This window comes from Xiphophorus maculatus, chromosome 9 (genome assembly GCF_002775205.1).
Source record: "Xiphophorus maculatus strain JP 163 A chromosome 9, X_maculatus-5.0-male, whole genome shotgun sequence".
Taxonomy (NCBI): domain Eukaryota; kingdom Metazoa; phylum Chordata; class Actinopteri; order Cyprinodontiformes; family Poeciliidae; genus Xiphophorus; species Xiphophorus maculatus.
This window is the reverse complement of record NC_036451.1, coordinates 11,389,554-11,403,890: the sequence shown is the minus strand read 5'-3', so window position 1 is coordinate 11,403,890 and position 14,337 is coordinate 11,389,554. Positions and strand designations below refer to the sequence as shown.

Genomic DNA, 14,337 nt, shown 5'->3' with positions numbered 1-14,337 from the left:
ATTCCCTTTCTAAAAAACAAACGATTTATTTTAACACTTGCCAACCCTCCTAAACAAACAAGACCATTCAGTAATATTTTATTGTCATGTTGCATTCTTTTGGGCCTTGCAAGGTCTGTTTAAAGTCAGCCACATTGTCCCCATTAGATATTTGAAAATTCAGGCTTTAGTGTTGCTGCTGACCTTTACAAAGAGCTAAATTCCCAATGATTCTCTGCCTCAAAATAACTTTTTAATGATTCTATCAGGCAGTGCCTGATAAAAAGTAGCAAAACACAAAGATATAGCAAAGGGAGTCAGGAACAGGTTGCCAGAAAAAAAAGAACAATTACAATCTGATATGATTGCAGATGAACAAAGAAGGCAGAAGGACAAACTGAAAATAAAAAAGTGTAGCAAAATAAGAAGTTAAACAAGAGAAATATTCCAAGAATTGTTTTGATCCACTATCCCACTAAAAATTTGTTATTCTGTTTCCCTTCACCAGCTGAATGACGGGCAGTTCACAGTAATCCAGTTGGTTGGCATGTTGCGTGGCATTGCAGCAGGCATGAAATATTTGTCGGACATGAACTACGTGCACAGGGACCTAGCTGCCCGCAACATTCTGGTCAACAGCAATCTGGTGTGTAAAGTTTCCGATTTTGGACTGTCGCGATTTCTCGAAGACGACCCCACAGATCCCACCTACACTAGTTCCCTGGTGAGTCACTGTACACATTACGTGTTTGGGTGTTTTCAAGGTGAATGTGTGTTTGAAATCAATGTTTAAAGTTGTTACATGTAACAATTTTAACAACGGTATGTTAATTGTTTTGATTTCAGCAACTTTTACACATGAATTAACAGATGCCCACATTGCTTCACTGTTCTGTCTTTTCTTGCCAGTACAATCCACCGTAACAGAGAGAAAAAAACATCCCACCTGATTTCTAGGAAACATTTTTTCATTCCAATCAAATTTGAGTTATAAGTAACAATAACATCCTACAACCAAACTACATTAATTTAGATTTCCATATTTACTGTATAATAAAACACAAAAATCCTTTGTTCTTCCTGTGATATTGAGCTGTGAAATAGCTTGACTGAAAAATCCATTTAAGAATATATATCATGTTCGGTAAAACAAAACAAACTAAAAAGAATAGAGCTGTATGTGCACCTAGAGCTTTATGTGGCAAAAAAACAAACAAGTAATGTCACATCTTCTGTTTTCAAGACGCAGCATTATTAAATTTTAAACATATTTTTTACCTTGAGAAACACTGCAAGTATCAGATCTCAGACATCACACTAACAACTCAGTTTGTCATCAATTTTCATGGAAGGATTTTGAATCATAGTGCAAAAAAAAAAGATTTTGCAGCACAATAAATATCCTCAAAGCTTCATGTGTTTGTACTCATTTTCGTCTAAATGTTGACTAACCTTGTGTGTTTTGGGTGTTTGAGTTCTACGGCATGCACCCATGTGTTGTGCATTAACACCTCCCTTTGGAGTTTTGTTTCTCACCCTCTCTCTTTCCCTCTTGTGTGTGTGATTCTGCCTCTCTGTCTGTGCTCCATCCCTCCAGTATTTCATGCTTACATACTCATTCGCATATCCACAGGGAGGGAAAATCCCTATCCGTTGGACGGCGCCTGAAGCCATCGCCTACAGGAAGTTCACCTCAGCCAGTGATGTCTGGAGCTACGGCATAGTCATGTGGGAAGTTATGTCGTATGGTGAGAGGCCATATTGGGACATGAGCAATCAAGATGTAAGTTAACTTGATAAGGGTTTTTTTTATTTAGATACGCCATTCTACGTGTTATTTAGATGCTCTAGTCTCTAAAGCTGACTGTTGGGGACTTGCAACAATAAGTGACATCTCATGGTCAGCAAATCTTCATACCAACTGTTAGATGCTATCCACAGTAAAGTTCAAACTCAGCCATACGCCTGGTTGATGTAGATTTCAAAGTAATGTTTTATTTTGAACTTCATGTTTCCACAGACTAGAAGTTATTGTTTTACAGTAGCCTTGCTAGGTACCCAATTTCCATCTGAGAAATACCCCTATGAAAATGGCTTTGTTATGCTTTGGAACATGTGTGTTATTTCCAACGCATGACAAGCTTCTCAATTGAATGAAAACCAAAACTAAATCTCCAAAGAGGGTGAATTATTTCCTCAACTGTACATGCCAACAGACAGTCTTTTCTTTCCTGTCATCACAAATATAAACATGAAGTTTTCTAGTGTCTTAGGACTTTGAATGAATAGGTGAAAGAACATTCAGTGACAGGTACAGTATAGATGAGGATCAATGATGTTGTGGGCCTGCTTCTTTTCTAAAGACCTTGGAGACCTTGCTATATTTAATGGTACTAGGAAGGCATAGCATTTTCGTACACAACACAACTGTTGTAACATGATTTAAAAGAACAAATGACAAACAAGCAAAAATATTACATTACAAAGTTTAAGAAAATGCTGACGGAACAATTTATTATGTTCTAGTTCTTACTCTAAATAAACTGGTTTTTAGCTTTGATTGAAAGGAACTCGGTGTGTCAGTAGTTATTTCGTTTTCTGGAAGTTTCTTCCACATTAGAGGAGCATACAAACAGAATGTTGCTCCTTCAGGTTTAGTTTTGATTCAGGGGCTGCAGCATAGACTTGAACCAGACAACCTGAGTCGTCTGGAAGGCTGACACAAAGGCAACAAATCTTTGATATATTTTGTTGCTAAGGTATTCCATAATTTGTAAATACATGTGTATTTTAAAGTCTGTTCTCTAAGTTACAGGGAGCCAGTGTAAGGACTGTAGAACCAGGGTGATGCGCTCTATCTTCCTAGTATTAGTGAGAACGCAAGCAGGATCATTCTGGATTAGCTGCAGTGGTCTGATTGACTTTTTAGGCAAACTTCTGAAGATACTGTTGAAGTAATCAATTTGACTAAAGTTAAATACATGGATGAGTTTCTCAGTATTATGTTGGAATATTAGTTCTTTGATTATGAACCTTTTAAAATCCCAGCGTTTAAAACATATTTTAATTTAACATTTTTTGTGTACATTTATCTGGGTGCCAATAAATATTGCAACCACTGCTGGAATTGAAATTAAGTAATAAAATCACACATTTATCTTCACAGTCATATGTATCACATGAAATGTACTAGTTTTTGACAAGTTTAAGATCTGCATCTCTGCCATGCTGTAATTTTGTATCATTTCCAGTTTGGTAATAAGAAACAGAAGACTACTATTTCTGTTGTTCTTCCTAAGGTGATAAATGCTGTAGAGCAGGACTATCGGCTGCCCCCACCTATGGATTGCCCCACAGCCCTACACCAGCTTATGTTGGACTGTTGGGTGAAAGAAAGGAACCTGCGACCGAAATTCACCCAGATTGTCGCCACGTTGGATAAACTTATTCGCAATGCAGCAAGTCTCAAAGTGGTCTCCAACAGCACACAGTCCAGTGGGTAAGTCCTATATAGGGTAGTATTAATTTCTCATTAATACCATATAAGTACTATAAGGGCTTCAAAGTAAACACTTCATCCATTGTCTCTTCGATACTATGGCAATAAAAAAAATATGGGACATGGTTTTTGTTTCACTGAGGTGTCCAATTGTGCTGAAACTTTGTTCTAGTTTTATCAAGTTATTTGTTTCAAGAGCAAATACCTTTATTTGATTTGCTAATAGTTTAGCTTATGGAACTCTTTTTGACTTGTTAGGTTTGGTCTAGCTATTTGCTCCTGAGTGCAACTGTTTTGTGAAGATTCTTGATACAGTATGCATAACTGACTCTGTAGGTGTGTGTTAAGGCCATAGACAGTGTGTATTCAAATCTTTAGCACTCACGAATGGAGAGCTATTCTTAAAACACATCCAAATTACCACTGCTCAATACTGCCTTTTATGCAGTTCATCCACCAACTGGGAGTTGAATCAATAGCATTTATCTACATTTAGCTGATTTATCTATATCTGAAACTTGTTTCTTAGAAATAGTTCACAGCTCAGAAGGCTGCGGAGTTGGATGATATAGTAAAGGGGTGACCTACCTTTCTGTCCCTGCATCGGGGTCTTTCTGTCTTGAGGGAAGGCCTCAGACAATCCTTGGTTGGGCTCATAAGGGAGAAGAGGGTCTCGGTTGGCCATCGGAGTGACGTTCTTAGAAGATTAGGCTTGTGGTTAATTAGCTCGATTAGGGCGATGCAAAAAAGAGATGCAAGCGCCTTCTAATTAGCCACTAACAAGATTTTAAACGGGCCAGCGGAGGGGTGGCCTCCTGCTGACAAACTTAACAAGGGAGGAGTGAGTGAGAGGTGGAATAGCAGAGCTGGTAGACTGCAGGTTCAAAAACACTGTCTGACACAATGTCTTTTGCTTTTGTGTTTTATTTACCTGAGTTTTAAAATTTTTAAATAAAAATGTATCATTGTTTACTTTCTTTTATACAAAACAGAAAACCTAAATTTATTTGTATGAATGCTCTTATACACTAGATTATGAGAGTTATAGTTATTCTTAAAGTTATTCTTTTTATAGATTATCTCCAACAAGTGGAAATGATGCTTCATAAGTTCTTATTTGATTTTAGGTAAACTTGCTGATTGCACAGAATTTTATCCATTTTTCTTCTGCTGTTTTACAACAAGTTTAACTGGCTGATATGAGCTGGTTACTCAGGACAACTTCCCTGCTAGAAAATGCAGTTGGATGCCTAACAGATATGTCTCTCAGAGCTTGCGTACTGTAGTCTTATAACGCTGTCCCTCTAATTGATAATGGAACTCCTTTAGCTTCTATTCAGTGAATATTCAGAAATATTCAGAATAAGTGTAGCAGACATCTTTAAGAAAGCAGACAGGCAGTTACAAACTGCCTGTCTGCTTTCTCTGCATCACTCTATTCTCCATACAGCCTTAGAAAACTACTGCTTCTTAGCATCTTATTAAAAAAAACTTTAGACCAAAGGAATGGTAAAGAGGTAAGAATTTAATGATTTTGAAACCATACCCTTTATATTGGTAAAAGTCCATGCCTCATTCAAACTTCACAAACTCAACATATCAAGTCCACACACTTATTAAAATATAAAGAAGTAAATAAGCCGTTTGTAAAATCTGATACACCTCTGTTGGGAACATTGCAGCCCCTTCTGAATTTAGGTTTGGTCTTTAGCAGCTAGTTCACAGGATTAGCCACCTTTCCAGCTGTGCCACTATCTTTGGGTTACATTTAACCAGCTACAGTCTGGGGCCAGTCTAAGCCAACTTTAGAAAAGCAGGACTAACAATACTCAATTAAGAGAAGCCAGAGTCTGGCGTTAACTGCAGCCTTAGCCCTTGGGCTCCGGAGCACAGGCCTTATTAAAAATCCCTCCATCTGCACCACTCAATGGAGCCTCTGTATCTCTGTTATTACCTCCACCCCCCTCTATGCCTTTTTGCCCCTCTTTCTCTCTCTCTCCATTCCTCTTTTAATTGTTAATGAATTTAATGCCATCAAAAAGGATGACAGAGATCAGCAGAGCAGAGAAAAGAAGAGACAGTGGTGCTCTTTCTCTGGGCCAGCTCCCTCAACTGTTTCTCCTCATTTACCTTCCCTCACCTCCCTGTCATCCTCCACCTCCACCTCAGCTCTTGTTCATGGGCTCTCGTTCACTGTGAGATGTTGATCAATTTTATTTAAACTCTCATGGTGGCTCATTTATCGTAATTGTTGATCAGAGCTGATTATTTTTTTTTTGGAAGTGCTTCTTTTTGCTGTCAACAGGTGTGCAAAAATGTCCAGAGTACTGCTCTATAAAGCTTATTTTCAAATCCAAAGGAGAAATTTCAGAAGTTTTGATGTACACAGTGTCTTTTATAGTTAGCTGTGTTGTAGAAAATCAAAAAGTTGAAAGTAACTACTTTTAGGGTCCATAGGATCACTTATCAGTCACAAGTTACAACAAGTACATGTGAACGACATCTGTGTTTACATTCCAAAGATAGTTCTCGCTTTACAAAAAGTAAATGTCTGTCCAGCTCTTTGTGACTGTGTTCCACTCATCCTTTGCTTGTGCTAGCCCTTGCAGAAAGTACTTTAAATCCAATGATTGCGTGTCTAAAGGCCTAACATTTATAAAATATGAGCTGGGCTCAAGTTCTTACAGCTGGTCTAGATTTTATTTCAACTGACCAATAAAACCACATCAAATCAATTCTTTGCAGATTAGATTCAAATCATGTTTGTGAGAAGGTTTAAGAATGTGAATGTGTCCAACAACAGAAACCAAATTTCTAAGGTGTTTTTTCTGTGTTGGCAGTGCCAAAAGTACACATTGACATTTTCTTGCGTCAAAAAAAAAAGAAAAAAAAAGGAGTTTAACAGAAGACACAATGAATGGAGGAAAAGATGTTTCCAGCGTTCTTTGAGGATTCTGGATATTTTACATGACTTTAACAGAAATACTAATAAATCCATTAATGACTACCACATGACCATGCCTCACCAGCTGCAGTGCCAACATCCACCACCCAAGCCTCCAGCCAGTCTCTCCACAGCCATAAAAGTACATAGCCTCATTGCACAAAACTCCTTGTATTCTGTTAGGAGCAGAGGGGAAGAAAGGAGGAGAAAAGAGAAGGAGATGCAGAGAAATGGAGAGGTGGCGCTTGGGGGGTGAGGTTGGCCGGTCGAGGCAATAGAGCAGTGACCTTAACCCTCTCTCTGTCTCTCTTTCTCTCTCCTCCTTTCCTGCTCCTCCCCTGATATAGGGTATCCCAGCCCTTGCTTGATCGCTGTGTGCCAGACTATACCACTTTCACCACTGTGGGGGACTGGCTGGATGCCATCAAGATGAGCCGCTACCGTGACAACTTTGTCAACGCCGGATTTGCATCCTTTGACCTGGTGGCCCAGATGACAGCAGAGTGAGTGGAGCTAATCAGGGCTAAAGTGATTGACTGTGTCGAGTTTGAGAGTCAAATTAGAGTTATAAAAATTGACCTTGAGGAAGTAAAAATAACCTCTTGGATAAATTAAAAAGGGTGTGGAAGCAGTTGGCCTTCAGCAAAAAAACCAAAGGAATTACAATGTCAAGCCTATGCAATCATGGGCTTGATTTTTTCTTCTGCTGTATGATTTGGAAGTAGGCACAATACACATTTGAGTAAAGATACTATTATTTCACAATTCTAACACAAAGATTGAGTGTATGACATGATCAGATTTCTTTTGTTTTAAACTGAATATGAATAATTATTCTTAATATGTCAAAAATAACATACTGGTTATTGTACTTAACTTTAAAATTATTGCAAATATATAAAACAAACATCTGCTAAACATAGTAGTTTTCAAGTGCTTATTTCTAAAAAAAAAAAAAAAGTATGTCTTTTTTTGCCATTTTGTCTTTGTAACACAAGAATGTCAAGATAATAAGAGCTGGTTAATCAGCTGGGCTACCTACTCCGGAAGCCAACCTGCATGTCAAAAATTATATACATTTTTGACATGATAAATAGTGTGTCACTCATAGCTCACCAACTGTGGCTTTAAAACAGTAGTGCTTTTATAACAGTCATCTGTGGTGCTCCTTTAGTTTCTACAAGGTTATGCTTGGTATACATTTTTGACATGGGCTACATAGGCAACTGCCCAGGGCAGCTGTTAGAAGAGAGAAACTTATCTGTGAACTTCACCCTCAGCAAGTCTGCTATTGCTTTCATGTATGAGTCGTCCGTGGGTAGTTGGCACCCCCAAGTGATATGTGTGCACCCACTGTTGCTGTTGAGAGTAGGAAAATTTGTTTATGTTCTCTGTGTGGCAGAGTTACCTCTCCCAGAGCACTAGTCATTCTTACTATCCTTGTTTTTCATAACCACAAATACATCCACACAACAGAATTTTTGTCAGCAAGGACAAAAGGTGGAGATGTGCAGTGTTGTTCTACAGTCACTAACTGGCATCTCAATAAAAAGATTTGAACTATAAGAAAGGTATGATGAAAAACTTCAGAAATGTATAAACTGTCACTGTTGAAAACTGTGATATTCTCTGATTCTGGTTACTGGTCCACACCTGTTTGATAGAAACAAACTGTTTTAGTATAATCCTGAACCTTATAAAGAAGCACCTCTAATACAAAATGTAATATACAAGAGCATTATGTCTCTTTATTAAGCTTTTGTAGCCACTGTTTAATTATAATTTTTAGCTTATGGCTAACCCAGTATCTGTCATGTTTACAAAAAGGAAATGATGTCACAGAAACAATGTAAATCAAAGGTTGGTGATGATCAAATAAGTGAATTAGGAATATAATGATAAATAAATTGTTCTCATTAACTGCATAATAGCCAGTGGAGGTGGGGGTAATTTGTTTCAATTTGGCTGGGTTGACAGGTGTGGCGTACTGTGGCTCTGTGTTGCCCTTAATGGCCAGTAATTCCTCTAATGGTTCCCATTTATTATCATTTCATCCACTGTTGCTGTGGTGAAGGGGTCAGCAAAATATGAAGGAAAAAAGATACACCATTTATTTGTTCCATGCACTTTGATGTGACAGAATGAGAATGTAGTGTGAATATGTGTCCCTGCCAGTCTGTAAGTTTATATCTTCATACTCACATCCACAAAGTCATTGGCTGTCTGTATCTAGAATTAGAATAAGAGACAAGATCTGCCCTCTTCCCACCTATTGACTGGTGACATCAAATGAGCGAGAGGAAGAGAGAGGGTACTTTGATGTTGCTGTACAGTGCAACGGATGCTATTATTAAATTACACCATCTGAATAATGACATAAAACGCAGAAGTCCTCTGAAATGTTTTTCAGTTTGGATTAAAGCTTAATTTTACCACATACTCTATTTATTAAAAGTATCTGCACCATGTAGAAAAGCATTAGACCTGACATTCTTTGTTTGCTATGTCTGCTAAAGTCCTATTTTCTTGTGAAGTAAGTTTTTATCAGTAATATCTGAGGCTTCACAACAGACTTCCAAAAATTAGGAAAGTGAACAACTGGAGGACAAAAGAAATGTCAGGCCTAACAATACCATCTGAAGCACATGAACAGCATCTGAAATTTCTGTAGTTTACATATTAAAAAAAAACAACAGAAAATCCATGTCCCTCAGCACAGTCTGTTATCTGACGTTTTCAATGTTGATTCTAAAATACTGTTTAGTCATTTAATTCTGTTTTAGCTTTGGTACTTTCCTGCACACATAAAGCAAAACAAACCTGTAGTACCTTTCTGAAGAACTACTAAAACATTTCCAGATGTCCAGTTTACAATTCAGTTACTGTTGGAAATTTGTATATTTTCTGTATCTCGGTATCTCCACCTGCCAAACAGTAGCTAAGTTTGTTATTCAATCATTAACTATGGTTATGGCCTTTTGACACGTTTCCTCTTGCCCATCGTCTGGGTAACAGAGGTATGTTTCATTCAGACTGCCAATCTGTCCCACCCAGTTTTACTAAGATGCTCTCTGGAAGCCATTTTATGGATGACTGTCCAGGTGCCTTAATCGACCTGGTTCAATGAGTGTTCACTTGTGATGGAAAGTGAAACCTACTCCTGCGATGTTTAGTCTCTTGTTTTATGACAGACACCTGTTCTCATTTCTCAATGTTTTCGCCACAGGGACTTGCTGCGGATAGGGGTGACGTTGGCTGGTCATCAGAAGAAAATTCTTGGTAGCATTCAGGACATGAGACTACAGATGAACCAAACACTTCCTGTCCAGGTGTGAGCAGCAGGACACACAAGACGGATGCAGTCAAAGGACAGCCAGACAGGAAAAGGGGAGAAACTGTGCCAGAGAAGGCCACTGGAAAACCCTAGCTGCCTGACCTATCTGCCAACTAGACACTATGAAACTGGCTTGCAGTGCCTAAGATTTTTTTTTCTTTATTTCAATACCACTTACATTTCCTGTCCCCACTTTTTGTTGCCTGCATTGTTTCTTCCATCCAAAATGAATTAGTATGTTTTTGAAAGAAGAGGACTTCCCCCTAATTCCCATGTGTGCCTCACCAACTCTAAAATGGGTTGATGTTTGCATGCATGTTTTTTTGTCAAGTTGGCCTTAGCTGTGCTCTGATCCTCATGCAAGACCCTCGTTTCTTGACCTTCTGAGTGTAATAAGACACGCTAAAGGATGAACTTCCCTCGCAGGAAAGTAATCAAGGTGACAAAGATACCTGTGCCAGACCACAAGAGGTGGAGGACGATTATTTCCCCGAAAGATGCTGTTTTACTGTGCATGTGTGTTATTTTCCATCTTCATATTGAAGGTGTGTTACCTAAAAGGGCAGATGCTTGGAGAGGCATGGAGTGGTGAAGGAAAAAATGTAATCGTGCTGCAGTCAAAGGTTAAGAGGCTGACGGAGGTCAAACGAAAGGGAGCCACATTTTTTGGACACCTGCTTCGACTGTTGGGTCACCAGGCGACCTCTTCACTCTAACCTGAAGTGACTTAGGATTGTTCCTCTTCTCGGGAACACCTACTAATCAACTGTTTTTTTGGGGGGGGTTTGTTGTTGTTTTGTTTTTTACATATGAGATCTCTGTCCACAAAACAACATGTGATGTTTCCGTTTGACGTTTTCTTGTCTCTCTCACACATTTTTTGGGAGAATTGTGGCCGGTCCAACCAGTACCCTGTCAACTGGACACTGTATGTGACAAGGGGAAAACAAGGACTCTGGCAACAATGTTTGAAAGACCTCCTGGCCTTTTGTGTGCATTTTTTTTCAATGCGAGTGTCTACTTGTGTGTGTGCGCATGAGTGTGTGTATGTATGAATAATGAGTGGATGTGCTAGAGTGCACCAGGTTGCACACGGATATACTGTAAAATATGGCTTCCGTAATTTGAAACCATGGAGAATTAACGCATGAACTGATCTGTAATAAGCAGACACTATATCTGAAATAATTATGCTATATTCTGTGGACAGCTGTTAAACATTCACCTTTCTTTATTGGATCCCAAAAACAGACTTTGATCACACGCACATACACACACACACAATTATGACTGACGCTTTTGTTTTTACTATTATCTGGATTTAGAAATAATCAGAAAAATCGTCTCTATGTTTCTTGACATCCTGCCCTGTGTATTTATTTGTACCTCACCCACCAACCCGTGATCCCTCATCAGTATAAAGATGAACTAGGCTGTTTTGGGAACGTGAAACAATCAGAGAGAAGACGAAGCTCCAAGAGAATTCACCTGATGAAATAACAATTAATAAAGTAATTGCTTATATATTGGATTTTGTATTTTTGTTGTTGTTCTAAACAGCCTGTACAGGTTTTGTAACAAAAGTAAGATAAATGACTAAAGAAAGAGTTGTTGTAAAATGTTTGTCTCAGAGTGAATTCATCAGGAAGTAACGGATGATAGGAGAGAGAAAACAAGTATGTTCAATCGCTGAATAACAAGCTGGTTTTTTTTTTTTTTGTTTTTGTTTTGCATACATTGTTATCTCAGTGTTGACTATGTAGGTATATACAAGTGTATGTGTGCCTCTTGAACCTGATACTCAGCCACCCCAGCCCTATTTTTGTTTTCAACATAAAGAGCATTTGTGAAGCACTGGGCTGTTACTAATTGTCTTCCAGGCACATAATTTTCATCTCCCGTGAACCACTCAACCGTTGTCCAACCCATTTTACATAAGCTTGTCAAGAGGTTTGTAAGGGAACAAGCCAAGGGATAGTGTTGCATCAAACTAGTTGCCTCACCTTTGTGTTATTTCGGTCGGCCTCGGAGGAGGAGCTCTATTACAGGACCTGTAGTTTCCTCTCCATCCAACAGGATCCTCATTAGAGAATTCGGAGCTGTCTGGCAGGAGAAACCTATTGGTCTTTTTCTGTCAGCTCGATTAATGCAGCAGCCAATCAGGCATTGCAGGGATATGAATGTGCAGCACACAGGCATTTGCAGACACAGGGCAGGCAGACATATCATTATCTCTCATTCATTTGCTGTCTGGCCTGCAATCACCCTGTCTCAAGCTCCGGGTGCTGCATGATTAGCACAGAGCTGGATCAACAGTACGAGGGATACAGGCCAGCCAAAATCTGGAGCCAGCTTCATCTTAACTGACAGCAGCTGCATCTCTGAGGCCATGCTATTTGTGCTTCTCACAACAGGGTGTTTGGTGCGGGTGGATTAGGGAGTGGGGCGGTATCACTGCTGTGATCTCGTAGATAGCCGCCATATTGTTTTCATTGAAGTTAATCAATGCAACACGTGAATCCAAATCCTTATAATATTGCAATGTTTTTGGCAGTGCAGTGGTTCTTTCCAGATCTTTTAAGAAAAATCATATGCAAAACAGCACACCTTCCCTATTTTGTAACAATCCCTTTTACATGTGCAGATAATTTTACCAATGTAGCTGAACTCTTTGTAGAGCTTCCTATCCTGTAACTTTTTTAGTGTAAACTTAGGATCACAATAGCAGTTTGACTGTTTTTGTACTAATACAGTGCCATAAAGAACTTTCAGTTTGTCATCCCCAAATTAATAAATTCAGATTAATTATATTATTCATTAAAAAAATATAGCAACATGACAGAAATTAATTGAAAAAGTGTTTTACTGGGAGGTTTTTATTGTTATTCATAAATACTCTGCCCTCTTTCATGCCAGGACTCAGTTTATTGGAAAAGATTGATATAGCACATGTTTGTAAAGTGACGGCAATTAGAATCTGAGATTGCCACAATTTCCCAATATTGTTTTCAACTTCTCCAGGCACGTCCATCTTTCAGTCACTTTAGCTTCGCTGCTGCTCTAACTCGTTTGTGGCTCTGAATCAGATGCTGGGCACTGAAATACAGAAAAGTGGGCAGGATAAAGGGGCTAAACACAATCAGATGGCAAACAGGCACGCTCAAGAGAAGTGGCAGCCTGGAGCGTGAACTATTGATGAAGTGCACATGGTGCTTTGAGGTCTGGAGCTGTGTTCAGTAGAGTCAAACTGGCCATGAGTGATGTGCTCAACTGGCAGCAATTTCACATATTTAAAAGATTAATTCACTTTAACTACTAACAAATAATCTGTAGGTCATTTTTTTCAGACAAACATGGAAGTTTTATTTGCTTACTGTGCACAAAACGGAAAGGAATTATATCTCCTGGTTTTTGTGTTCATCCATCAAGCCGCATGTGGCTGAAGTTACGATGGACTGTTACATTTGTGTGTGTATGTGTGTGGGAATAAAACAAATGCTATTTTATAAAGAAACTGTTTGATTACCAGAGCATAGACTGTCAGCTATGGTTATCATTCAGTGCATCAATAGAAATCTAATTATCTAAACATTCCTCAACTTTATTTTATCCGTTTTACATATATTGCAGATTATCACCGATTAAAGTCTCTTCTAAGAACAGCAGTCACTCCTCCACACACACTGAGCACTCTCTAGCTTTGTTTCCATTAAAACGTGTCTGTTTTAAATAAATATACAGTCATTTTTATGTCCTCTAACATGTCCACAGACTTGTTGTCTTTTGGTCACTTTTATGTTACTTTTTACTTTTTTTCCCTAATAATAAGCAACATTTTTCAGAGAGTACTGTACATGATTAGTAAAATAGGAACAGTGGGGTTGGAAAACTGAAATGCAATTGTTACTTCCTCTTTGGAAAGCATTGAGATGTATTTAATGGTGCAGACATACACAACAAATTACTAAAAGAAGATGCATTCTTGTAGAAATATTTTTAAAAGACCCTTTTTTGCAATTAAATTATTTAAGAAATGTGATCCTATCTCCCATCTGATTCTTTGTGTGTTGTTTCTTTGCACTGATAATTCCTCCACATGGAAAGTGTTCTCTGTCCTTAAAGTGTTCTCTGTCCTTTAGATACCGTGCCAGTTTATAATCACACTCATGCTCCACAGTCAAGTAATTGCCCAAGACAAACACATTCAATCTCACCACATATGTTTTCATTCTCTTGCTTTTATGATTATTACCAGGACTAGTCATGCAGCATTTATTAGAATTTCATTTTTTATTCAATATAGCCAACATTTCGCTGACAGAGAGCATCTGAAATCACAAAACGTAACTGCACTTTTTCATACGGAACTACTCATTTTCCATCAAAAGCTTTCAGATTCAATGTTTGCGTTCCACATGGGTTTCGGCTGCATTGTTGCCCCTGCAGTGGGAAAGCCTGAGGTCATTCCGAGTAACAATGATTTTCCAAATGTGCTTTTTATGGGATGTCTTTAGCTGCAAACACCAGAAGAGTAAATATTGATCTTTTGAGAAGTTATCCAGAGTTCATCACTTCTAATAT

At 38.5% G+C, this 14,337-nt stretch overlaps 1 protein-coding gene across 9 annotated transcripts in view; it reads left to right on the top strand.

The window, feature by feature from the left end:
- ephb3 (EPH receptor B3) overlaps window positions 1–12,478 on the top strand; it is a 65,704-nt gene extending 53,226 nt beyond the window's left edge. For 4 of the 9 annotated variants that reach the window (XM_023339331.1, XM_023339328.1, XM_023339330.1 and 1 more), the window contains exons 12-16: window positions 488–703; window positions 1,577–1,762; window positions 3,279–3,478; window positions 6,770–6,925; window positions 9,649–12,478. In XM_023339331.1, the coding sequence (XP_023195099.1) occupies window positions 488–703; window positions 1,577–1,762; window positions 3,279–3,478; window positions 6,770–6,925; window positions 9,649–9,757 (867 nt within the window). In that variant the 3' untranslated portion in view covers window positions 9,758–12,478. The remainder of the gene's footprint in view (window positions 1–487; window positions 704–1,576; window positions 1,763–3,278; window positions 3,479–6,769; window positions 6,926–9,648) is intronic. The other 5 variants (XM_023339329.1, XM_005800315.2, XM_023339332.1 and 2 more) reach the window with 3 other exon arrangements.
- Window positions 12,479–14,337: the final 1,859 nt, after the last annotated feature.